Raw genomic sequence first — 27,126 nt, 5'->3', positions numbered from 1 at the left:
AAACCGAGAAGTGCCATATGGGTTTGTGGGATTTTTTTAAGGTATAAACATTATGGGATATTGAGGTCATTAATGGATAAAGACAATTGCTTGATGGGAGCTTAACTCCTTGCTCAGAATCACCGTTGCACAACTGCCCATGATGTTGTGACCAGACGCATCACTGCATGCACACTCCACACATCATTGTAATAATCTTTGTAGAAAATATGTGTTGGTGTTATTTGAAAACTAATCTCAATAATACCTTGAGCTGTAATAAGTGGCCCTTTTTCAAAAGAGCAGGAGGAGCGTCCACACGTGTAACGCCATCTTTTAAAAGGAAATCGAAAGAACGGGGCGCAGACGTCAAAATGGGAATCCCGATCCCCGATCAGGAAGATAGGCCCTTTTCAAAATACTAAATCAAAAGAGTACACATGTAGACACTCCACAGTCCACTTGTTCGAAATACAGGTCCCCTATGGCGCCAGTCTGCTGGAGCACGGGGATGCTTCAGCTGGCAGCCGCGGGGCTCTATGGTCCATCCCCCCAGCTGCCGTAAAGCTGCACGCACGCAGGAAACCCATGGCAGGAAGCTGAGAGCATACTAGGAGCAGCCTCTGCACGTGCTCCAGCCCCATGCTCCAGTGCCGCTGGATGGCCAGCAGCCAGCCCCCCTGCGAGCCCCATGGCTCCCCTTCCAAGCCCCCGCAGGGCTCCCAGGGGGAGGAAAAAACAGGGCCCCCTCCTGGACAGAGCGGGAGCTGCAGGACCTCCTCGGCCTGTTGAAGGAGTCAGAGAAGGAGGTCCTGAACGAGAAGGGGGTCAAGCAGCACAATGCCGCTGCCTTCAACCACATGGCTCAGGGCCTCCAGACCAGGGGCCACCCGGAGCATACTGCAGAGCAGGTACACTTCAAGGTAAAGGAGCTGCGGAAGGGCTACGCCCAGGCCAGGGACCAAGCCGACCACTCTGGGGCATCTCCAGCCCCATGCCCCTTCTTCTGGTTGCTCCGGGGCATCCTGGGGCCCCAGGACACCTCCCCACTCCCATCATTCCTGGACACCTCAGCTGAGGAGTTGCAGCCGGAGGAGGAGGAGCAGCCTGGACCAGGGACCCAGAAGGGCGAGGGGACCATGGAGTGGTCGAGTAAGGAGAGGGACCTCACCATCATCCTCCCCTCCTACTCCTCCAGCCGGGCAACAGGAAGCTGGACATCCCCGGACATTGCCGAGGGACCCTCCGGGATGTACATGGGGGGCATACACCTTCTGCACAGGGTGGGGGCGATGGAATGGCTAGTCGCCCCACACAGGACCAGTGGTCCTGGGACACACACAGGCCAGCCCCCACATGGGACGAGGCATCCTGCAGTGGCCCACCAGCGATGCCCAGCACCCGCCTTCAGTGGACAGCACCGCAAGCTGCGCAGGGGCAGCAGCCGGTCAGTGCTGGACAGTACCTGGGGCCTGCACACCGCAGGCTGGGAAAGGCCACCTGCATGAGCACCTGGATGCATCCCGAGGCCAGGAGGCCCAGCCCATGGGGGCGGGTTGGTGCCCCTTGAGGGGTCAGTGTCCTTGGGGGGGAACAGGGGACCCATGGGTGGGCCACAGCCAGGTCCCCTCCGTCTGGGGCACATTACTGACATGCTGTCCCCCTCTCCATACAGGCACATCATCCATGGGCTGGGAGAGCCCTGCGCCAGCCCTCAGCCCTGAGAGCCCTCCCGCAGCCCTCAGAGGTGCCTGGACGCCACCCCACACAGCGCATCATTGGGGCCATGGCCGGAGGGCCCCCCACTGACCTGAGGAGGACCCAGCCAGCCAATGCCAGGCCAAGGTGGCTGAGCAGCATCTGCATCTCACTGAGGCCGAGATGGAGTGGAGGAGGGCAGCCTGGGAGAGGCTGCTGACCACCTTGGAGGGCATTAGCCACACCCTCCGGGACCATGCGGCCAACATTACCTGCCTCCTGCCCCCCCCCGGCAGCTCCCCCCACAGATCCTGCACCCTCTGCCCCTCATCCCCACTGAGCCAGCACCCTCTACTCCCACCGAGCCTCACCCTCCGCCCCCACCAGGCCCACTCTCTGGCATTACCTGCTGGTGCTCCCCACACCCTCTTCTCCCTGCCAGGGACCTCAGACCCAGGGAGGCAGGGGCTCCAGGGGCTGATGGGGCTCATGGCCCACCATCCCTGCCTCGGAATGAGTCCCCCGCCCCCTCCAGGTTAGGTTCCCCCTGCCCCCCTCCAGCTTAGGTTCCCACCCCCTGTACATAGTTAACAAGAATAGTCTAGATAAATGTTTATTTTAATGTTCATCACTCTGTGCTGTGCTCCTCAGGGGGATGGTGGGTGGTGGATGTGTGGGTGCGGTGCTGGTGGGGGTGGCAGGGACAGTGGGTGGCAGATGTGCATGGGATGCGGGTGTGCATGCAGGTCAGAGGTGGTCATCGGCAAAGGCCTGCCTGAGGGCCTCCCGTATGCGGTGGCTGTCCCGGTGGGCCTGGTGGATGGGGGCGGTGCCCGGCTGCTCATAGTCGGCGCCAGCCAGAGGGCACCACCGGGGACATAGTCATCCCCCTTTCCCTCCACAACATTGTGGAGGACTCAACAGGCACCAACCACCTGGGAAATGTTGAGGGCCCCGACCTCCATCTGCATGTGGAGGCACCTCCATCACCCCTTTAGGAGCCTGAAGGCCCACTCCACAATGTTGCAGGCGCGGTTGAGTCACTGATTGAATGCTTCTTGGGTGGGATCAAGGTCTCTCGTGTACGGCCTCATGAGCCACAGCTGCAGGGGATATGCTGCATCTTCCACCATGCAGAGCAGCATGATGACATCCTCCACCCCTGGGATATCCCGCTGGGGAATGAAGGTGCTGGCTCCCATGCTCCGGCAGAGGCCTGATTTCTGGAAGACCCGGGCATCGTGGGTGCAGCCGGTCCAGCCCACATAGGTGTCGGTGAACTGGCCCCTCACATCCACCAGGGCCTAGAGCACCACCAAATGGTAGCCCTTCCTGTTGGAGTACTGGCTGGTGCTGTGTGGCAGGGTGCGGATGAGGATGTGCATGCCATGCAAAACACCAATGCAGTTTGGAAAGCCCAGGTCCTGGAAGCTGGCGACGGTGTTTTCCAGATCCCCAAGGCAGACGACCCTATGGAGCATCATCGCGTTGATGGCTCTGACGACCTGCAGGAGGGAGCGGGGGAAGAAAGGGGGACATGTGCTCTAGTGCAGGTATGGAGGCCGTTTCCCCCCTGCCTTGAGCCCATTCTGCCCCGCTTCTATCCAGCCCCTGCCCCCCTCCCATCCAGACCCTGCCCCATCCAGACCATAGCAGCAGTTGGTTTTCCTCGCCCCAGCCCCCCTCATCCATGGAGGACGTATGACCCAGCCCCACTTTACCTCCATAAGTACAGCCCTGACGGTGGCCTTGCCCACCCTGAACTGTTGTCTCATGGAGTGGTAGAAGTCTGGGGTGACAAGCTTCCAGATGGTGATCGCGATCCATTTCTCTGGGGTGAGGGCTGGCCGCATGCAGGTGTCATGGTGCTGGAGTGCGGGGGCAAGCCAGTGGCAGATCTCGTTGAAGGTCTGCCTCGACATGCGGAAGTTCTGCAGCCACCTTTCCTCACCCCACTCCCCCAGCACCAGGCGCTCGCACCAGTCGTGCTGCTGGGGTGGGTCCAGAGGCATCGGGGCCCCCGGGGGGGCACCCATCGGTGCCCTGGGTGAGGGAGCCGCATGGCCACAGGGGGACTGCTCAACCACCCAGTGAGATCGGGTGCAGCTGTGGCGATGGTGCACAGCACTGCCGGCAGGGCGTCCATAATGAGGGTGTCCTCCTGCAGGAACTGTCGCTGTGCCTCCATCGTGGGCACAGGTGGGCTTTGTAGGGCTGGGAAAGGCTGGGCAGCACTCGGCTCTTGTGGAGTGGATGGTGGAGGGAGGGGGCTTTTTAAAGGGTGTGGCTGGCTGTAGCCCCGGAAGGGTTTGTAAGCCATGGGACCCCGTCCATGGCATTTCCTGCCTCTCTTCTTTCGAAAGAGGGCTTGGAGCCGTGTGGGCGCTCTCTTTTGAAAGACTGTGTTGGCACTTCGAAAGAGTGGATCGAAATGCCGAGCCAATAATGGCATCAGGTGCTCCCTTTCAACGGCCGCTATTTCAACCACCGAACTTCAATTTTTGCCCTTTTGAAAAGGTGCTCACATAGACCCAGCTTTGGTGAAATGTATGTAGCAACATTATACGTAAAGTTATTAAACCTGCCCCCCCCACATATGGTGATAAGCACATGTTTAAAACCACACAACCCTGCCGAAGCAAAGTTTTTAAAACATCTCTATTCCAAAAAAAAGTTGTTTGTTTACCTTAATTTACTCCAAAGGTGATTGGAACTGTCAAAGAAAGGGGCAGCAATTCCCTGGCTTATCTCATGTTCACCAAAGAAGACAAGAGCCATCCTGGTGGATTGTGGGAGGGAGAGTATGCAAGGAGATAGTCACTCACCATCTTACTAGAAGGTGGTAGATGAGAAAGGCCATCTTGACTCAAGTGTAATGCTGACGGACCCAGCTTTCTGGCCCCAGGGTTAGAGCCTGTGAGCATAGGAGCTAAAGCCTTGCACTTTACCACAGGAGCTAAGGGCCACCTACCTCTCAACTAAGGCTATAGAGCAGAGACTTCATTCACCCTAGATGAGGTCTCAGTACCCCTAGGTACCATATGTTTCTCAGGGCTGAGGAAGCACATCCCAAGCTTCTGAGACGTTCCAGCAGTTCTTCCCAGCCAATGCGCCAATTGTAACACTGGCAGACCTGGGTTGCCAGCACCAGGGATAGAATCTGCAAGTATACGGGCCAAAGCCCTGCACTTTACCACATGAGCTAAAGGTCAGCTGACTCTCATCTGATGCTGTAGAGAAGAGACTTCACTCACTCTAGATGAGGTCTCAGTACCTCTCAGTACTACAAAAGCCTTACATCAGAACTTCCTGGGTGGTTCAGGCTTTTGGATGCATTTTCATTTTATTTACAAGTAACCATTTCTAACTTAATCTTTTCTACTTGAGTTCACTTTTATATCCTTCTTATATTTTGTTTGTTTTATATTTTAACTTAAACTAACCAGGGCTGGGTTTAAACTTAGTTGTTTGGTAAGTCCAATGAAAGCAGCAACCTGTTGGCTATTCACTCCTGACAGTGGCAATGGATGTTAATAATTGAACTGTCCCAGAGATGGCTGGACTGTGCAGAACACAAGTTTTGGGGGAAAATTCAGGACTGAGAGTCTGTTGGGTTCATCCTGAAAGTAGTAACCAAGGCTGGTGGAAGCTAGAGCAGCTGTTTTGTTTCTGGCAGGCACCTGGTATCAGAGCTTCTGGACCAAACCTGCAGCCATGCACAGACAGTGGGGATCTGACCAGCATGTTGGTAATCTCTTTGTAAGCAGCTCTGGTTGGGAGCTACAGTAGCAAAGCATTGACTGATCTGGGTTGCAACCCATAATCTGACATACATATTGCTAAAAATTCCAAGAAGGCAATGTGCTATCTGACAGCAAGTTGCATGCTGGGATGTATACCCATGGAACATCGCTCTGTGCATCTACACAAGCATTCCTGGTGACTATGCACAACACCAACTTTAAGGAGCCAAGTGCACAAGCGATATCCTAACTGCAGCAGCTTCATGGCAACGTAACTTGCATTGACCAAAATTTGTTGTTTAGATGTGACCTCAGCTCTCTGCATACGTCCTACAACCACCAAGTGGGCAGAGATGGGACAGAACAGGATTGCGAGTGGTTGACTAGTTCTAGTGGGTATATAGGATGAATCCTTTCAGAGTGGCAGTAACTTCCTTCCTTCCTTCCCCAGACCAGAAGAGGAACAGGGATGAAGTTGTGTCAAGAAGTGCATTGTGAGGCTCAGTTCATCCTGGGTTATGAATGTGGTGGTGTAGCTTGCAAATACTCCTCCTTTAGGGTTGTGCCAAAAACCACGACCATAGCACAAAGATTTCAGTGATGTTACTCTTGATTTAAACTAGTATAACTGAGATCAGATTCTAGCCCCAGGTCTTTGCATAAGCTGGTATCCATGGTCCCTGACACAGTACTTAATCTTTGTTTGCTCTTTATGTATGTCTCTCTTTAGACAATGAGGGAACATTTTCCTCCTATAAAGGGAAAAAAGGATTATGGAGGTATTTCAAACTCTTCCGTATATTGAACCAGTCCAGTCTCGAAAGTTTAATGAAAACAGGATTACTGTTTCTTCTTGTTGCAAATACAGAACTGTGGGAGTTAAATATGAAGTAAGAAAAGAACAGGACTGTGTTGCTAGAAAGTTTTCTTCACAGATTTGAATTTTGTGATTGCATTTTGGATTACTAAAAAGCAAGCAGTTCAAAGAAGTAATGTGAGCAAAAATCCTAAAGCTTGAAGTTTCCAGTATAGAATTTTTAAAATAAAAAATGTTCCAAAATCGTTCACTTTAGATGTCCCACAAAGCTGCTTTTGAAGTTTGGGGAGGAATTCTGAAACTAAAGAATGTCTCTTCCCAATCAGTTCAACCCAGCTGCCCATAACCTGTAACAATTTTCTGAGAAGCAAAATGCCTGATGTTGATTTTGTTCAGACTTCATTCTGTCTACAATGCAGCATAAGTTGTTTTTCTTTCTTTCTTTCTTTCTTTCTTTTGCTAATTTACTATTTGCATGTTTTAATAGCCCCTGAGTTCTATTTAAAGAAGGGATATTGCTATCCTGTAAAAAGGCACTTGGTACATAAGAGTTGGGTTTTTTTAAATAACAATGACTTTTATTTCATTATAATATGATGTATTTATCATGCTTTTCTGCCTTTCATTTGCATATGAAAAACCCTCATTTTTGCATCATCATGTACATTCTCTGAAAATAATAATTAACATGAACTTCTTTAACTGTGCAGAGCTGGCTATTTGCCTCAGAATATTCCTCTGGAGATTATCAGATACCTTTCCGAGGAGAAGGATTTTCTGCCTTGGCATGCTGCCAGCCGAGCTCTTTATCCTCTAGATAAATTGCTGGACCGAACTGAAAACTACAACATTTTCAATGTAAAAGATATATTCTCTTCCTTTCTATTGTCCTGAGATGAACTAGTCCCCAATCAGTTATGGTAACTGATCTAGGGATATTACCTTTCTTTCTAATTATTTTGTATTTAAATATAGCAATTGTCAGACTTAGGCTCATTTGCATTTGAACAGTGATAACTGGTCTTTGAGGCATATTTAATGAGTAGAAGCAAACTCAACTTTTCTTCCTATAACATATTACAACAAATACTTTGTTTGATTCTTAAAAACGTGTACCCCAAACTCTGTAGTTCAGTGAAGCCATTGGACTACATTGTCATTGGAGATAACCATAGATAAAAAATATGCAGAATGTAGCAGGATGCATGCAACTGAAGTCTTTATTATTAGTCATTATTTTCTTTCTAAAAGGCATAGTGAATTCTGTCCATTTTCCTTAATTAACAAGGACTAGATCACAATTGAGTCAAGAACACATTCATAATTGGAACTGGATGAACAGCAGTAGCAGAAGACAATAGATAATCCAAATGGACATGGCAAACATAACATATGACCTGAAAAATATTGCTTAATCTTGAAGCATATTTGTTAAGAGGAACAGTGTTTATGACATGGGCATTAATAGTAGAGTGTTCATTAATAATTATATCCTGGTTTATGCTTGAATGGACAACCACACATGCATAATTGTGTGATACAGTTGAAATGAAGAAACAACATGAAGTTTGGTATATTTAAGAAGAGATTTTTAAAATACACCCAGATACATGCTGGCCTGGAGAACTTACATAAGGAATACATTCCAGATTAACAAAGAAATACTAGAAATGTTTCGCCACGAACCTAGGACCTAGGTCTAGCTCCAGACTAGCCAGCTTTGAAGTCAAATTACATGATGGCTATGTCTACACTAGCACCCGCCTTTCAAAATGGGGATGCTAATGAGACATTTTGGGATATGCTAATGGACTACAATGAATATTCAGAGCCTCATTAGCATAATGACAGCTTCAGCACTTCAAAAATGCTGCTTTCAATCCCGCGCAGCTTGTCTACGCAGGGTCCTTTTAGAAAGGACCCCACACACTTCAAAATCCCCTTATTCCTCTTTGGTTATAGGAATAAGGGGATTTCAAAGTGTGTGGGGTCCTTTCGGAAAAGACCCCATGTAGACAAGCCACACATGATCGAAAGCGGCATTTTCTGAGGTGCCGCAGCAGCCAGTATACTAATGAGGTGCTGCATATTCATTGCAGCACCTCATGAGCATACCCCGCAGTGTCTCATTAGTGTCCCCATTTCGAAAGGTGGGGTGCTAGGGTCAACACAGCCTTTATATTTTGTTCTGAGTCTATCATCTGCATTGAAAAAAATCATCTTTGAACAGTGATTGCTGTTTCACTCTTAGACACAACTATGTAAAGGTGCAATTTTAATAAACAAAAAGGGTTAATTTAATGGCAGGGTTGTGTTTTATTGCTGTGATTTTTGCTGAAATTTGAAAGCAGAGTTGATATCAGAGGAAATATAAATGGTCAGAGAATACCTTAACCATTTGTGAAAGCTACGCTGTGCATCTCCTTTGTTTCTGTTGTTGCCCTCATATGCACATGTATCCCTAAACACTAAAAATAAAATGGTTATTCTTGTGTATTAGTTCATTTCAGGCCCATTTTCAAAGAAGTGAATTCCAGGGGCAGAAAATTATGGTGTGACTACAGTGACAATAGTCTGCTTCACAAATTGTCACTGAATGTAAGGAGGCCTAATGTGCAAGATGTGAGAGTAAGATAAAATATGTCGTGTGCTGTCTTTGGTATTTATACACAGCAAGAGCTAAGTGGACATTGAAACAGTGCCATTAAATAACCCAGTCTTCATATCCAGCACCTATAACTAGATCAGTTGGCTGCACCTGTGTAATGCTTTAGCTGAAGCTCTGAAAGTAAAGACAATCATAGCTATCACTTATCTCACTAGAGATGTGCTGTGTGTCTCCTTAAATGTTTAATGATAGCTGTTACTCAAACGTTCATTGTGAAGCTAAGATTGGTTGAGCTAGAGTAGACATTAGCCTGCCCAAGATCCAGCAGCACTTCACCTTTGTATTGTGACTTCAAATCTTTAGAAGTAAACAGTTTATAAACTTCTGTACTTTTTGCCATTAAATTGGTAACCCAGTAGACCCAGTCATGTAGCTGTTCAGTAGATTCATCTCCCATCAAAGTAAAGAGTGGGGCTGAATACAAAAGCATTGTGATACTAGACCAAAAATCAAATCTATGGAAAGTAGGACATTAGTAAAAAAACAAATCAACTGTATTTCAACTTTGAACTGAAAAATCAAAAACAAAGTTTAACTCTGAAAGTATATTTACCTTTTTTTCTTTCAGGAATATATTTTGAAGCAAGTTGCAACTATGTACCTCAAACTTGGATGGCCAACGAGTAATTTAAACAGATCCCTTGTTCAAGCTGCCTACCAACATGAGTACTGTTATGTTTCTTTGTTAATTTTCGTAGGAGATAGCTATATCAAAGTGTTTTCCCAATACTTAATGTGAGCTCCAGCCACACAACATACCGGTCTATTCTTTTCTTTCATTTCTCCTGACTTGAGGGAGCTAGGTGCTGTGAATCAGTTTCCTCTGGAATCTTGAGAACAACGACGTATTCTTGTTAAGATTTAATTTAAATGCTGGCTCCTTTGGAGATTTTGGGATTTGAGCTCAAGTGGCCATTGAATTTAGTAGTGCAGTATGGTTGTAACAGAGCACATTTTGATCCACAGCCTTTAATTAACAATTGTAACTGTAATAACATGGTTGTTACTTAAGGAAATAGAGTTAGAGCATCTTTAAAATTTAGTTTAATGAAATATTAAAAGCTTATTATGAAAGGTTATAACACTGTCATCTGAGAAATTCAACACATTTATTTATTAATGTGACCTCATTAGTGTCTTTATTTATGTTTTGGATTAACTCAGAGAACTGCGTCGAGAAGTCATCATGCTGGCCTGCAGTTTTGGCAATAAACACTGTCACCAACAGGCTGCAACGTTAATCTCAGATTGGATTTCCAGCAATAGAAATCGGTAAGTGAAAGAAAAATAGGCGTTTCCCTTCCCTCCCAGCTCAGAATTGATGTAGTGCATCTCTTTAATACACATTGTGGTAGATAGGTGTACGATGAAATAGAAATCACAAGCTACATTTAAAGCATTGCTGTGAGACAGCAGCACTAGTAGAGGTGGAAAAAGATCTCTGAATTTGTGGAGGGGGAAAGTGGGGGCTCTGGGGCCTCACCAACCACCCAAGGAAAAAAAGGAGGATGATTTTAAGGAAGGATGTAATGGAAAGAAGAGAGGGTGCTTGGTAGAAGAAAGGAATCAAGGCAGCATGACAGAATGTGAAAAGCTTTAAGTGGAAAAGCAGAGGAAGGGAGGAGTGCAGTAAAAGGTTTGAGAAACCTCAAAAGAGAGAAGGAGGAAAGGAGATGAGGACATTTAGTGGGGGAAATACTATGTGGAGCTTTGTTGGTGCAGACACAGAATTAAAAGAAATGCAATAAGAGGTGAGAAGTTAATGCAGGGAGTTAAGGAGGGTTAACATAATAGGAGCATTGTGGTGGTGGGGGAATTAGTAGCAGTATAATGGAGAAACATGAACTATAGGAGGTAAACAGACCAGCCAGAGGTTTATCTAATTCAGATGCGAGTAGTCAGGGCATTGAGAAGGTGCAAAATATGCCTATAAGGACAGAGTATAAATAAATAAAGTAATGTAATTAATGTGATACTCCATTGAGAATAAGGCAAGTGCAGGTGAGAACCACAGCTTTCTTGTGGGGAAACAAACTCCTTTTTTTAATCTGGTGGCCGGCAAGAAACCAGTTTCTGTGTTTCATGGGATCTGATGTTTTGTTGTAAGGTAAAATATTTCATGTCAGGTAAAGTTTTAAAAAGTACCTAGGTCCCATTTTTAAAACTGAATTAGGCACTTATTTTGAAAGTTATTTAGATGGATAAGTATTCCGATAGACAGCAAGTAGGATTCTCAAAAGCACCCTAAGCAAGTTAGGTGCCTAGCTGCCACTGAAATCTGTATGATTTCCAATTGAAACCTGCACTTTTGAAAATGCCGTTAGGTGCTTCCATACCTTTGAAAACCTGTGCCTAGGGATAGTCTACATGGCAACCAGAATCCTGTGACAGTGAGTTATAAAAAACTTGGCTCTGCAGCTCCTGGTGCTAAAAGTGACTGGGAAAACATTAGCTGGGCTCTGAATCCTAGGGAGAGGGATGGCAGGAGTGAATGAACTTTTGATCCCAGTCTCCAGCCTGAGCACCAAAATCAAAACAGCTATTTTAGGGCTGTAGTATGAGCTCAAGCCTGCAGAGCCACGCTCTGAAACTGGGCTGTCATGGGTTTCTGCTTGCCATGTAGACTTAGTGACCTTGAAAACGGGACTTTGGGCCAGATTTGCCCTAAGGGAGTTAGGCACTGCAATGCAGCATGTCATAACTTTTGGGAATACTGCTGCTCAGTGAAATTCACAACCCAGAGTGAGGCATCTGTGCTATGCACAGGGACTGTTAGGTGCCTAAATGAGGCTACGTCTACACTAGTGAGTTTTTTTAAAAAAAGCCAGGACTCTTTTGAAATATCCTGTTGAGCATGTACACACAAAATGCACTGTATCAATATTAAATGGGAAGAACACAGCTTTTTTTCCAGTGGCCCCCTTCCTCTCCCAGATGAGGAAGATTGCCTTGTACTGAAAGATTCTTTCAGAAAAAAAAATGCACGTAAACACCCCAGAGTCCCTTTTTTTGAAAGAACAGTTCTCATGGCACTGAATTTTTTTTTATCCCTGGCCAATTCTTTCAAAAGGGGGAGGGCTGTGTGGATGCTCTCTATCAAAAGAGCGGATTGATTTATTCAATTTTCTTTTTTGTTTGTGGATGTGCTCTTTCAAAAGAAGGGTTTTCAGAAGAGATCTTCCAGAAGAACTTCTTTCAAAGGATTGCTGTAGTGTAGATGTAGCCAGTGAGATTAACAGAAGCCCGCACTGAAGAGCAGAAAGTCCTCAAAATCTCACACCTCAAGGCGGGGGCTGGGGTGTAGGCATCTAACTCCATGCTGAAGGGAAGTGGCTGTCCTGGCTTAGAATTCTCAAGAATCAGAAACCTCAGTTATGTCAGGCTTCTTCCTCACAAAAAAACATATAGCCAAGAGATTGGGAAGCACACCTGGAAGTTGTAGACCTGGGATCAAGTCCGTCTGCCAAAGCAGGTGAAGTGGCTGCCAGCTCACAGGTGAGTGCCCTAAATACTGGGCTGTTTGGTAAAGGAATGTCCCGCCACCACAGATAGATCCCACAGGTGAGAGAGGCAAAAAGATGCCAAGTTTGTGAATCCTGGCAGGACTTAAGCATGAGCTAGACCCTGAGCAGCACAGTGGCACAAGGCCTTGGGCAGCTTTGTGCATGGTTGCTGGCAGAAACATAAGCGCCCAGGGAACTCCTACCCCTAGGTGTATAGATTCTACAGATTTAGGTGGCATCTGAATTATGGTTTTGTGAATTCTGATGGTGCCTATGTTTTGTTCTTTGGTGTCTTAAGTGGCAGGTAAGCACCTAAGTCCTGCTTTGAATTTTGTCATTGGACTTCTAAGTCACTTAAGTGGTTTAGAAAAAAAAATAGCCAGAGTCCATGGAAATATGTCCCAAACTCCAAAAAGAAACAGTTGTTGTGGAAATTGTGAAGTAAAGTCTGTATGATGAATCCAAACACACCCATTTTAAGTGACTCCTTATCAGTACCAAAATTAACAAACATCCACAATACTGGATGCATAGAATACTAGATTCAAAGAGGAAAATACAAATAAAGGAACACCAGAAAAGATCTAGAAAAGTAATTTACTAAGATACTCATTTGCAGCAGCAAAATTAGTTAATCAAATCTAACATAATCTATTAAAATGCACAGCAGTTGATAATGCAATATATAAAAACTGTGTCACTCTAGCAAGCCTTTTTCTCTCTCCTCAAAGGACTAGCAAAAAAGGAGACATCAGATGAAAGCTGATAGATTTGCTAACAATAGTGAGAAAGAAAAGGAACACATTTACAGAGCCTTCTGAAGTTAATCTTACCTGTTCCATGAGGACATTCTTGGGAGCCCAAGATTGTGACTGTCAGAGAACAATGAATACCTTATGACAAAGGTATCAGAGCAAGGCAGAGGAGGAGGAGTACTAGCTAGTTAAAGCAATACATTTCTGTAAAGAAACTAGACAGTTTTGAAAAATAGCCGGCACAAATAATGTAATGATGGAACAGGGATTGACCTCAGATGGTAAACCACGGTGAAACTTGTAAAGAAGATAGAGCTCTTTTTATTTATTTCATCAGATTATAGGTTCAGGGCTTTTTCCTCACCCCAGAAACTGCCAGTTTCTGTCCTCAGAATGGTCACACATTTTGAATTTGGATAATACATTGACAGCCTGATACCATAGCTATTTATTTTGGAAAGGCATCACAAATATTACTTATTACATGTAATTGGAGAAGTTCTGAGCCATTTGAGCAGCTTAGTGGTCATAAAATCAACTCTCAGAGAGGTAGCCGTGTTAGTCTGTAGCTTCGAGAACAACAAGAACTCTTGTGGCACCTTATAGACTAACAGATATTTTGGAGCATAAGCTTTTGTGGGCAAAGACCTGCTTCATCAGATGCATGAGTTGTCGGGGGGGGAGCGTTCAGAGGGGTGTTCAAAGAATGGGGTCCCAGTAAAAGGGAGGGCCAGAGCTGACAAGGCCTGTTCAGCAAGGTGGAAATGGCCCAGTATCAACAGTATTTCTTAAAAGAGGAAAAAACAAGTCAGATCAGACCGGGGGATGTGAGCCTTTGTCAGAGTCTAAAGGGGAGCTATTAGTACCCAAAGCAGAGAAACTGCCTTTGTAAGCTGCAAGCCACTCCCAGTCTCTGTTTAATCTGTGGTTAATGGAGTCAAATTTGCAATTGCAGCTCAGAGATTTCTCTCTCCATTTGATTTTTAAATGCCCTGGACATTCAGTGGCAGATTTAAGGGTGACAGTTCTGAAACAAAAACATTTTAAAAATTGCATGAGTGGGGGACTCATGCATCTGATGAAGCGGATCTTTGCCCACAAAAGCTTATGCTCCAAAATATCTGTTAATCTATAAGGTGCCACAGGACTCCTTGTTGTTCATAAAATCAACTCATACTTCACAGTACCAAACATTTGCAGGCAAAAGAATCACAACTGAGACTAACTCCTGCAGAATGATGATCACAAGAAGAAGTCCCCTGTAGCTTTGCGCCCATCTTTTTCCATGTTTCAGTACATAGTTCTTGTCCTGTCCTACTGCCCCAGTACACTGTATGACCATGAGTCATCACCACTGGCCCAGGACTCTGTAGCTGCGTCTACACGTGCACGCTACGTCGAAGTAGCGGCACCAACTTCGAAATAGCGCCCGTCGCGTCTACACGCGTCGGGCGCTATTTCGAAGTTAACTTCGACGTTAGGTGGCGAGACGTCGAAGTCGCTAACCTCATGAGGAGATAGGAATAGCGCCCTACTTCGACGTTCAACGTCGAAGTAGGGACCGTGTAGACGATCCGCGTCCCGCAACGTCGAAATTGCTGGGTCCTCCATGGCGGCCATCAGCTGGGGGGTTGAGAGATGCTCTCTCTCCAGCCCCTGCGGGGCTCTATGGTCACCGTGGGCAGCAGCCCTTAGCCCAGGGCTTCTGGCTGCTTCTGCGGCAGCTGGGGATCTATGCTGCAGGCACAGGGTCTGCAACCAGTTGTCGGCTCTGTGGATCTTGTGTTGTTTAGTGCAACTGTGTCTGGGAGGGGCCCTTTAAGGGAGCGGCTTGCTGTTGAGTCCGCCCTGTGACCCTGTCTGCAGCTGTGCCTGGCATCCCTATTTCGATGTGTGCTACTTTGACGTGTAGACGTTCCCTCGCTGCGCCTATTTCGATGTTGGGCTGAGCAACGTCGAAGTTGAACATCGACGTTGCTGGCCCTGGAGGACGTGTAGACGTTATTCATCAAAATAGACTATTTCGATGTCGCAACATCGAAATAATCTATTTCGATGTTGGCTGCACGTGTAGACGTAGCCTGTATGACCATGAGTCATCAGCTAACAGCAGGTGGAAGTTTGATCTTGTCTTGATGGGGCCTCTTTGTCTTCACTGAGTGGGTTCTTTTGCAGGGCTCAGCTCTTATTATTCTCTGCCCATCAAGGTGCTGCTGGCAGCTGTTCATCCAGATGAGCTTGCATCAGGGACTGATTCTATTGCGCATGCACTCACATTCGTATTTTCCTCACTCACGCAAAGGAAAGCTCACTTCATAGAAAGCAATTTCTTTTACAAAGGAACAGCCAGGTTTTCTTCGGCAACAGTTACACTAGAGAGATTTGTTGACAAAATTGGGGTTTTGTCAAAGAAACTCACGTTGTGTCTACACACCAAATGCATTTTGGTGACAGAAACTGTTGACAAAAAAATGTGGAGATGCTCCAGGGGCCCTTTTGTCAACAGACCAGCTCAAAAGGTTGATCTGCTTTTGTGTGTAGACGCGATCTGTCCATAGAAATGTTGTCAACACATCTGTCCCTACAGACACTTCTGTAGACAGATCACTGTTAGCCGGCGGCCAGGTAATGTGCGGTGAGGTACTCCCCTGGGTCCTAAACAACCCAGTTTTTTACTGTTAGAGCAGGCAGCTCCTAGCACACTCACCCACGGCCAGGCTGTAGTAACCAAACGGTTAAAGTTCTTTTGTTGTGCCGGCTGTGTTGCAGTGACAAAAGGGTTAACAAAATATTTAGGCTCAGAGCTTAACTAGTTACAAGTTTATTTAAGCTACAGTTATAAGCGTGCGGTTACAAAAGGCTATTGTTTACTTCTTATATGCTAGCAAAGTACAGGTGTTGACAAGTTACGTTACAATCCAATACAAAGATATCTGTTATCATCTAACACAATGATATCTTGGCACAATGACATCTAGTTACAGAGCTCTAATTCTTTAGCTGTGCACAAAAAAAAGTCAGAGACCTAGCATGGGTGTATCTTACCCTCTCTGCGTCTCTCGATACCAGCGTAGCCAAGCCGGATCGGTCACTCAATTCCGCGGAAAGACGAATACGAGGTTGGGCGTCCCCAGTTGTGGACCTCGGGAGGCAATCACCTGACCCGACCAGCAGGTAGTTGGTGGAGATGCACTCAGAGTTAGAGTTCTGCTGGACCCATTTTTATACCCCTTTTGGGGTATGTATTCTCTTTCTTATCTATGGTGCCAGATCATACTGGTTTGTCTTTGTGACTCCAGTTTGTTACAAGGGCATTTCTACTTAGTTTGCACTTGTAAGACAAGAGATAAACAATTTAGGAGTACAGGACATTCTTTTGTGCGGGCGGGGCACGTCCCCTTCTGGGTGATTGTGTGTGCATCATATTGATCAATGCCAGCTGGGGTGATTTCTTGAGAGTTCACCCCCCCTCTTGTGTTGACAGTCTGGCCTGTTAGCCTTCTAGCTGTACTTTCTGCTTCTCAGGGTCACGATAAGCTAGCATATCTGGGCCTCAATGAGGGCATCAAAGACTGTGCTGTCAGCAGCCATTTCCGTGCCCTGTGTGCTCCTCAGTGGGGGGGGGCAACGAGCAAGCTGGCTTGTAAGGGGGAGACTCTGTCTGGCTACATTCCACCCCCTGATGCACCACACTACATCCCAGAACGCAAGGTGGCGGTGATGCCAGCACCTTTTGCCCTCCTTGGGGGAAGTCTAAAAGTGCCCAATGATCCAATCAGTGTGTGGGGAATCGCGGAACTGGCTAGGATCACTTGTCAGCTCCATGTATCAGATTTGCGTGGAGGAGATAGCCACGTCAATTAGTCTCCTAACGATGCACAGTGTTATGCAAAACACAACTACTATGATAAGAACAATCAAAATAGTGGTTACAATAGAATGTAGGAATGGAGTAAGAGAAAATTCTAATTGTTGAGCTAACCATTTTAACCATGAGATCTTTCCATTCTTAGTTACAGCATGTAAGATTTTAACTGCATCTTTGATGGCAGATACATCCTGTTTAATCTGTTCTGAGTGTTTACCTAAAAGCAGTAAGATTGGTTAATTACAGCACAAACGCTTCCTTGTTGGGCCAGGACTACATACTTTGAGACCCACCCATCACTTGCTGACACTCAGACAGAGAACAATTACACAGGAAGGCAGATGGGAATTATGGTCTAATCCAGAGAGTTCAAACCAGTTACCTCTACCCACACCAGCGTGGGTGGGAGGACAGGACAAAAGGGCCCAGCTTAACCTTGGAGCTTCCTCGCACGCGATGGCTTCCACTCCGAGGAATTACAAGCAAGACACTCAGTTCCGCGAAAGTTCAAACCGGTTACCTCTACCCACACCAACTTGGCTAGGAGGACGGGACAGAAGGGCCCAGCTTAACCTTGGAGCTTCCTCGCACGCGATGGCTTCCACTCCAAGGAATTACAAGCAAGACATTCAGTTCCACCCTCCCAGCACCCGGGACAACAAGGTTGTCAGGGACTCAAATCCCAGCAAGCCTCATCCCGTTACAGGGTACAATAACAAAACCAGAACCAGAACTTCCCGCCAATCATTCAGGTTCAGAGGGACAAACTTAATTCCCAATGTGGTAGAGGAGTTCAGCAGAGTACACATCCAGCAATCCGTGGCACCAGCGGTGGAGACGATGGACTGGATGGCATTCCTGAGGGGATGCTTAGGTGTGGCAAAGGTCAGCAAGGTTGTCAGGAAGATGACGAGGAGTTCAGGTGCCATGCTGTCATCTGGGTTGAAGGTAGCTACAACACAACTAGGCCTATAGCAATTACTAAGAGTCTATTAGTATTAATATGGCATCTAGCAGCATGCATATATTATATACATTAAAGTTCTTTGGTGTGTACTGATGTTACAGGTGGCCATTGCCTTGCTTCCTCCCAGGGAGGTGTGTATTCCAGGTGGTTCCTTCTTTTCTGGAGAGAAAACACAAGGTCAGCCGGTCTTGGATGTGATCCAAGCCTTGGTAATGGTTATTGGTTCCCTTTTAGAGTCTAAAGCAGTCTACACCCCCACCTTTGTATGAGTGCAGTACATGAGTCTGTGTTCCCAGGCTAGGGTGTTTAATTACAACAGTATCTCCAGGATTAGATTTGGAGTCCTTGAGTGGTGCAACCAAAGTTGAGGAATTTTTCCCTGTAGGGAAGAATCCTCTGCTGATTGGACTGCCCGTAGGGGTTTGCTCGTTGTGTAGTTGCTGCACCACCTTATCCATCCTGTTTTCCCAAGTGTCAGCCGTGGGCTTCAAGTGGCTTTTTAACAGCCCATTCCAGCGCTCGACTATGCCGTTGGACGGGGGTCAGTATGGGCGGTGGTAAGTCCACTCAATTCCATGCTTAGTAGCACACTCTTGTACTACTTTGTTTTTAAAGTGTGAGCTGTTGTCAGACTGGATTTCTCAAGGGTACAGGGACAATTGCTGTTAAGCGGTTTAGTCCCATAATTGTGGACAGTCCTGTTGCCAATGGGGCAGGGTATGCAAAACCAATTCCTGAAACAACTTCCATTCCAGTCAAGACGTACTTACACCTTTGCCTGGTCATAGGAAGTGGGCCAATGTAATCAACCTGCCAGGTTGCCCATAGTGTTTTTCCATCTCTTAGTCTGGCAAATCGTTGTCCTTCAGCTGTGTGTTTTCAGGTTTTAGCACAGATAGTACAGGCTTGCAACAGGTCTCTGGCCTGTTGGTGAGTGATAGGCCACCCCCTGATATGTGCTTGCCGTACCAGCTCATCAGTCCCTGTGTGCCCCAGAGTCTCATGCAGCCATAGATACAAATGTTCCCAATCTACTTGGGTGGCAGAGATCTGGGCTGCTGCATCTGCCAGATTATTTAGCTGTGCAGCTGGGGTGTTATTCTTTTGGTGTGCTGACACATGTCCTATACTTAGGGTTGCTGGGTGGCATGGTGGTACTCACTAGGCATTCCCACCTTCCATAGGGATTCCTTAATTAAGGTGGAGTTCTGTGCGGTATCAGCTTTCCGGCATGGACATTCCTCTACCCATCCCGAGAACAAACAAACAATAACCAGCACATTTTTAAAAGATTTACATTTGGGTAGCTGAATGAAGTTCATTTGTAACTGCAGGAACAGTCCTAAAGGCAGAGATCTGGTTGCCAGAACTGTCTTTACAGGTTTGCCCACATCATGGGCTTGGCAGACAGGGCAAGCCAGACAGTAGTTTGGGCCACTTAGGAGAATTTGGAAGCAAACCAATTTGCTTGAACAGCAGTAATTATCCCCCTGCTTCGCTTACATGAATAATGCTATTAATAAGATAAGCACAAACATAAAATACAAAACCACATTCTTCATTTTAAAAGGAGATTCATGATGTTTAGGTTGTTCTTCAGTAACTACCAGCTTTCCTGTGTTTCTGAAAGACAAAAGAATACTTTTCTACCCCCTTTGGGGTGGCAGGTTACATATTGGAATATTCCATTTACAAATATGCTCAGTTCCTTCTAAACTCTGCAGGCTACTCACTCTGAATTTTCTCCAGACCCTTTAGAGTTAAGGACTTACTCACTTACTCTTAACCTCAAATCACATGCTTATTTTCCAAAATGACATTTTATTGGATATTACCATTTTAAGTATCACCAAAGGGATTTAGATCCTTTATACCTATATTGAAAGGTGTCCATATCGGAAGGCGTCCCCTTCTTATGGATGCACCAGCAGGACAAACAGACAGACAGACAGACAAACAACATTAAACAAAACTCCATGACACATACACATACACCACAACATAAATGTTTACATAACTGCACTTTGTAACACAAAGAGTTAAGAACTTGAACTAAAGCTTTCAGACTTGGGCAGTTTCTTCAAGGTCTTATAATCTGGGCTTTTGTCCAAGGAGCTGTATCTCACAGCCAGATACAAAACTACTCCAATATTCCTTTTTCTCTTTTAGTTTACAAGCAGTTCTCTGCTTACAGAGCTGCAACCGTGATTTCTCTGATTGTCCCCAGTACTTTTCCAACATTTCCTCGTCCCATTTAGGGTCACGCCATCCTTCCTGGGTGAATTCCTTCTCTATGTTGGGGAAATCCATGTTGTTTATCATGACTGGTTTCATTTTGTCACTGTGGTACAGCCTGTGTCACAACCCTGCTCGCTGCGCCAATTCTGTTAGCCGGCGGCCAGGTAATGTGCGGTGAGGTACTCCCCTGGGTCCTAAACAACCCAGTTTTTTACTGTTAGAGCAGGCAGCTCCTAGCACACTCACCCACGGCCAGGCTGTAGTAACCAAACGGTTAAAGTTCTTTTGTTGTGCCGGCTGTGTTGCAGTGACAAAAGGGTTAACAAAATATTTAGGCTCAGAGCTTAACTAGTTACAAGTTTATTTAAGCTACAGTTATAAGCGTGCGGTTACAAAAGGCTATTGTTTACTTCTTATATGCTAGCAAAGTACAGGTGTTGACAAGTTACGTTACAATCCAATACAAAGATATCTGTTATCATCTAACACAATGATATCTTGGCACAATGACATCTAGTTACAGAGCTCTAATTCTTTAGCTGTGCACAAAAAAAAGTCAGAGACCTAGCATGGGTGTATCTTACCCTCTCTGCGTCTCTCGATACCAGCGTAGCCAAGCCGGATCGGTCACTCAATTCCGCGGAAAGACGAATACGAGGTTGGGCGTCCCCAGTTGTGGACCTCGGGAGGCAATCACCTGACCCGACCAGCAGGTAGTTGGTGGAGATGCACTCAGAGTTAGAGTTCTGCTGGACCCATTTTTATACCCCTTTTGGGGTATGTATTCTCTTTCTTATCTATGGTGCCAGATCATACTGGTTTGTCTTTGTGACTCCAGTTTGTTACAAGGGCATTTCTACTTAGTTTGCACTTGTAAGACAAGAGATAAACAATTTAGGAGTACAGGACATTCTTTTGTGCGGGCAGGGCACGTCCCCTTCTGGGTGATTGTGTGTGCATCATATTGATCAATGCCAGCTGGGGTGATTTCTTGAGAGTTCACCCCCCCTCTTGTGTTGACAGTCTGGCCTGTTAGCCTTCTAGCTGTACTTTCTGCTTCTCAGGGTCACGATAAGCTAGCATATCTGGGCCTCAATGAGGGCATCAAAGACTGTGCTGTCAGCAGCCATTTCCGTGCCCTGTGTGCTCCTCAGTGGGGGGGGGCAACGAGCAAGCTGGCTTGTAAGGGGGAGACTCTGTCTGGCTACAATCACTGCAGTGTAACTGTAGCCTTACAGACTTATGAGGTCTATGAACAGTTTCTTACTAATCAATAATATTTACTATAAACCTAGCGGCTGCTACAAAGCAAAGCTCACAGAAAGTTAAAGGACTTAAAACCAGAGATGACTGAAAGTTACAGACTTACATCAGCATTGTACTGGACTTAGCAGCTTTATACCAGTGTTTCCCAACCTTTTTTATAAAGTACCACGTTTCCTAAAAAAAAAAAAAAAATTAGAAGTACCCCCCAGTACCTACAATTTTCAGACACCCAAAATTTCTGCCATTGCAGTACATTTGTTTAAACAACTTTGACATTTAAACTGGTTAGTTGGAAGAAGTTGACAATGGGCAATAAACTTGCCGTTGTACTTACGACTGCAAAAAGGATAAATAAAAAAATTAGATGAACATAAAAAAGTCCAATTTTTTTTATTCATAAAAAAGGATGAGAAATACTGAGTTAAATGCACCCTCTGGAAGAGCTCTGCGTACCTCCAGTTGAGAACCACTGCTTTATACAATACAACCTAAACCTCCCTTGCTGCAATTTAAGATTTTTGTTTCTTGTCCTACTGTTGTGAAATAAACACGCAGTCAAATTTGGAGGTTCAGGTCAGACAGAAGAATTTATTACTATAGCTATAGGACAGAACGCAGAGCAACAGAAGTTGGGTCCTCTGTCGATGCGAATCCTCTCCCTGCCCTGAATTCAAGGGCTTATGTAGAAAAATTACCTCTGTGATCATAGAATCATAGAATGCTAGGACTGGAAGGGACCTTGAGATGTCATCGAGTCCAGCCCCCTGCCCTCATGGCAGGACCATCATATAGTGAAGTGCTGACACAAGGTATATAGACAGGAAACTCAGTAACACACAGTTGTTCCAAATAAAGTATACAATTGATGCAATTTACAAGGGTCGGCCTCTACCCATCCCGAAAACATGTCAATGATTACAAGAATATACTTGTAATTATAGCATTCCAGCATCTGTACAAAATCCATCTGTAAGTTTAGAAAGGGTCCTCACAGTGGTAGGTGTGCTGCAACTTTGGTTTTTACCCTCTGTCCAATGTTATGGGATAAACAAATAGGACAAGTGCCGCAGTACTGTTTTGCCATAGCAGAAAAATTTGGGGCAAACCAATCTTGTTGTACTGCTGCAATCGTCCCCCTTTTGCTAGTGTGGGCCCCTGCATGGGTCATACGAGCAAGGTAGGGTAGAAGGGCCTGAGACACAACCAAGTGGACATCTGGGGAGCGCCAGAGAGAGTCAGGATGCAATAGGCAACCTTGATGTAACCAATTGTTGTTCTTAAGCTCAGGTACTTGGTTCTACACCTCAGACAGCTCCATAAGGGACATTGGAGGAGACAGGGTGAGAGAAGGGCAAACAAGAACTTGTTCATGGGCCTGAGGGCCGGAAAGGGCCTCATTCCTTGCTGATTGATCAGCAGGGGTATTTCCACACGTGACCTTACCAGTAAGAGCCAAGTGTGCCTGGCACTTCGTGATAGCCAGGGAGGAGGGCAAAAGGAGAGCATACAAAAGAGCATCTACATAGCAACCATTGTGAATAGGGGAACCAGTGGAAGTAAGAAACCCACGCTGCTTCCACAGCTGTCCAAAATCATGGACGACAGGAAAGGCATATCAAGAATTAGTATAAGTATTGGCAGACAATCTCTTAGCTAAATTCTCCTAACTCTTCAAGATTAATTTACTTTTTCCTTGAATTACATGCTTATTTCCCAAAATGACATTTTATTGGATATTACCATTGTAAGTATTACGCAAGGGATCGAGAGCTTTTATACCTGGACTTACTGCTTTTTTTTTGTTTTTTTGTTTTTTTTATTATACTCCTGCCCTGTACTTATAGCGAATAGTTCACTTTTTTTCTTTGTTTCTTGTATGCAGGATAGACATTAGGCATAAGGTGACTACAGGGGTCATAGAGGGATTGCTGTATTTATTTTTCATAATTCATAGTGAACCACTAGGACTTTTTATTCACTTTTAGAACTGGCCAAATCTGGGCTATTGAAGGGGCTCTGGGTCTTAATGAGGACTCCTTTCCCTAGTAAACCTTGGATTACTCCCTCTATTGCTGCCTTCACTTTGGCACAGTAGGGTTTGTGTGAATTAACGTTAAAGCTGAGAGCTGTTGGCAGATGGCAACTTACATATATTTGACTTACCAGACCCCACAAATCCTTGTGGTCCTGTTGGGCATAACTCTTAGCAGGTGATTCCAAGTATATTTCACCCATTATTTCTGTATATTGATGTTACCCCTATAAATTAATTAGTTTACAGCAGAAAACTTAGCTATCTGAGCCTACTTAGGTTTTACAGGACTTTGTTTTCCGATATTGGAAGGTGTCCATTTCGGAAGGCTTCCCCTCCTTAAGGATACACCAGCAAGAAAGACAGACAGACAAAATTACCCTAGACCGGTCACAAAAGCTAAGAAGCCCCAAACTCAGAAGATGAGGAATACAGATTAGTACAGATTTTAATTGCCAGACACTTGGTAGCACAAAACCAAAACAGTTTTTTGTTGCCACAAGGGCAAGTTATCAGATTCTGACACAACCATTTGTTAGCAAGACAATTAATTTAAACTGAACTCCATGACATATACACATATACCACAACATGAATGCTTGCATGACTACCCTCTATACCACAAAGAGCTAATGAGTTGGGATGGTAACCATTGAGACCATCTTGTGCAGGCTCTGAAACAGGCCAGTTGGCAGCTGCAAATAGGCAACTTAAGGTTTCCGTAGGCAATACAGATGTTAAGAGCTGATTTAGGTCTGCCCAGGTGGGATTATAACAACTGATTATGGTTTTGAGTTCCTCCTTAAACTTGTCTGTTTTTTCTGACTTTTGGGAAATTTCTGTATCAAATTGTACAAGTCACCCAGAGTCCACGGTGCATGAACAGTGACTATATTATTATTAGTAGGTTTGACACCAGGCAACTGTCTAAGGGGATGTCATGGGACACTATCTCCCAGCTTTGAGTTGTTAAGCTTTTTTGCTTTTTACTCATTAAAACCGTGGTAGGATGGGAGGGTCCCTCTGTGCTAGAAGAAGGACTGGGACCCTTGCCTGAGTGGTCCTCAGGAGGGTTTGAGGCCTTTTCCGGGCTAGTTTCCTCTACCAGGTTAGTGATAGAGTCAGGGTTTTGATATGGTGGGGGATTAGGCAAGTCACGGTGTGTTAGTCCCGGGTACAATCCCAGATCCAAAACATCCTCAGGGGTTTCATCCGGCCAGGGTTCTGCCCACATAACTGGGTATAACATCCTAGAGATAGAATTTAGAGGAGTAGCCAATTTCTCCTTTATTTGTTTTAGTTGCAACTCAAGTTTCTCTTGTGAGTCTTTCAAACTTCTAGTTTGAGACTCAGTTCTTTTTTTTCAGATGCCTCTTCGTACCAACTAAAAAGGCATGCCGTTGAACCTTGGGGCCATACATCCTCTGGATTCCAAGGCACCACTTAAGTGCACTATTTTGTCTAAATCAAAGGTACCTTCAACCAGAAACTGTTTGGACGGATCGTCCTTAGTATACAAATTCCATTTATCCAGATACTTGCGAGTCTTAGGAGAGTAATGTATATACATATAATGCACCAGAGTTCCCTTGGGGGCATAAAACTCCTTTAGACTGTCCCTTACCCATGATATCAGATGCACAGGGAGACAAAGGTTAATCATTAAGGGTTCCGCACTGCCCAGTCATCAGCCCACAATTTACCTTGCCAAAGCGATGACCTGACCTGATAATGGTTCACTTATTTAGTGGGATACAGGTAGGGAGAAGAGACAAACACACTGAAGGGATCCGCTAAAGTCACAGGAGCCTCCACCATGAACCCGCTGTTACGGCCAAAGTCGGATTTCGTTGGCAACAGATCTATAGTGGCTCATGTGGGTGCCAAAGAGATAGAGGGAAAATGGGTTCGAGACTTCAACTGTTAGAGTTAGTTGCTCCTTCGCAGCAGGCAGCCTGGTCTGACAGATGCCCTAGGAGTCTGCCCAAGAAGGTGGCTAGACCCAATGCTCAGTTCTCAGGATTTACACATTCGATCAGGGTACATTCATACATTCAGCGCAATAACCACACGCTCCTTATTTACTAATCAGAAGAACATTCTTATTCTAGGAAATATCTCAAACAAAAACTACTCTTACCCGGCTTTCTGGTTCTTGACTAACCTAGGTTTCAGAAGTCCATATCCAGCACTCTCGCACGACAAGGAGCCTCCAGGCAGTCTTCCTCCAATACCCCAGATAGGGATTTCAAAAGTCCCTTACCTTTTCAAGTGGCGTGTGGGGTTCTTTGGGAAACAGCCTGCAGTTCTCCGAGCTGGAGGGGGATGTGTGGGTCCGAGTCATGGCACCAAATTGTTGTGGAATAAACACACAGTCAGATTTAGAGGTTCAGGTCAGACAGAAGTGTTTATTACTATAGCTATAGGAGAGAACGCAGAGCGACAGAGGTTCAGTCCTCCATTGATGCGAACCCTCCCCTTCCCTAAATGTAGAAAAATTACCTCTGTGATTATATAGTGAAGTGCTGACAGAAGGTATATAGACAGGAAACTCAGTAACCCACAGTTGTTCCAAATAAAATATACAATTGATAAGAGGAACTGAGAGATAGCAAAGGGGAACTAGCAGGTCAAAGGTTGATAAGAGTCTAACTGCCAGACTTGTGGTTTTTTTATGTACATTCAGCTAATATCTTTGCTTATGACGTAGCTTATGCTAAGCTAAACTAAACGGCCTTGGCCAAACTTTTAGGCCTAAAGAGGCCTTCCTCCACACTACCCTCAGAAGTTAAGGAGAATAATTTTTCTCCCTTCTCCTTGTAACAACCTTTTAGATACTTGAAATAATGATGATTCTGTAATAAGAATTTAGTTAACATAGTGAATAAGCCAGCACAGAAGCGAGAACACATTGTTGTAGCTATCCTGGCTAATATGAATATAATGGGTATGAAAGTACAATTCAGAGTACAACCACAAATTAAGAGATCCTTCCCATCCCTTCTAGGTCTGCAGATTCTCATTATATTGTCATCTTTGTATTGTCGTCTTTCTGACCATAACTGTACTTTATGTAATTTCATGAAATATTTTGATAATATCATGCCTTTAAAAGTGTACCGTTAGTTGCCACCATAGTAACTTTTCACCATTCTGCCTGCACGTGTCTTTTTACAAAGAAGGAAAGACTGTTTTCTCAATGGCAGAATTCCCTTCCTTTCTCCAGACCATTTTGATAGTTCTCCACAGTGCTAAGGAAAAGTTACCTGGAGATAGAGATATGTAATCATCTCTCCCTGCACCCAGTTAGCAATGAGCAAAATTAATATGGCCAGAGGTTCTACTGACTGTTCTTATAGGCTACGTCTACACCAGCCCCAAACTTCGAAATGGCCACGCAAATGGCCATTTCGAAGTTTACTAATGAAGCGCTGAAATGCATATTCAGCACTTCATTAGCATGTGGGCGGCTGCAGCACTTCGAAATTGACGCAGCTTGCCGCCGCGCGGCTCGTCCCGACAGGGCTCCTTTTTGAAAGGACCCCGCCTACTTCGAAGTCCCCTTATTCCTATCGGGATAAGGGGGACTTCG

The 27,126-nt window shown here is 45.4% G+C and overlaps 1 protein-coding gene across 2 annotated transcripts in view; it reads left to right on the top strand.

Annotated features, from left to right (window-relative positions):
• Positions 1 to 27,126, top strand: part of TRHDE (thyrotropin releasing hormone degrading enzyme) — a 384,180-nt gene that overhangs the window by 323,534 nt on the left and 33,520 nt on the right. For both annotated transcript variants that reach the window (XM_075012759.1, XM_075012751.1), the window contains 3 exons: positions 6,948 to 7,095; positions 9,474 to 9,571; positions 10,070 to 10,177. In XM_075012759.1, coding sequence (XP_074868860.1) covers positions 6,948 to 7,095; positions 9,474 to 9,571; positions 10,070 to 10,177 — 354 coding nt within the window. The remainder of the gene's footprint in view (positions 1 to 6,947; positions 7,096 to 9,473; positions 9,572 to 10,069; positions 10,178 to 27,126) is intronic.

The sequence above is a fragment of the Carettochelys insculpta genome, chromosome 1 (genome assembly GCF_033958435.1).
Source record: "Carettochelys insculpta isolate YL-2023 chromosome 1, ASM3395843v1, whole genome shotgun sequence".
Classification (NCBI taxonomy): Eukaryota; Metazoa; Chordata; order Testudines; family Carettochelyidae; genus Carettochelys; species Carettochelys insculpta.
The sequence above is the reverse complement of the archived record's forward strand: the minus strand, read 5'-3'. Positions and strand labels throughout refer to the sequence as shown.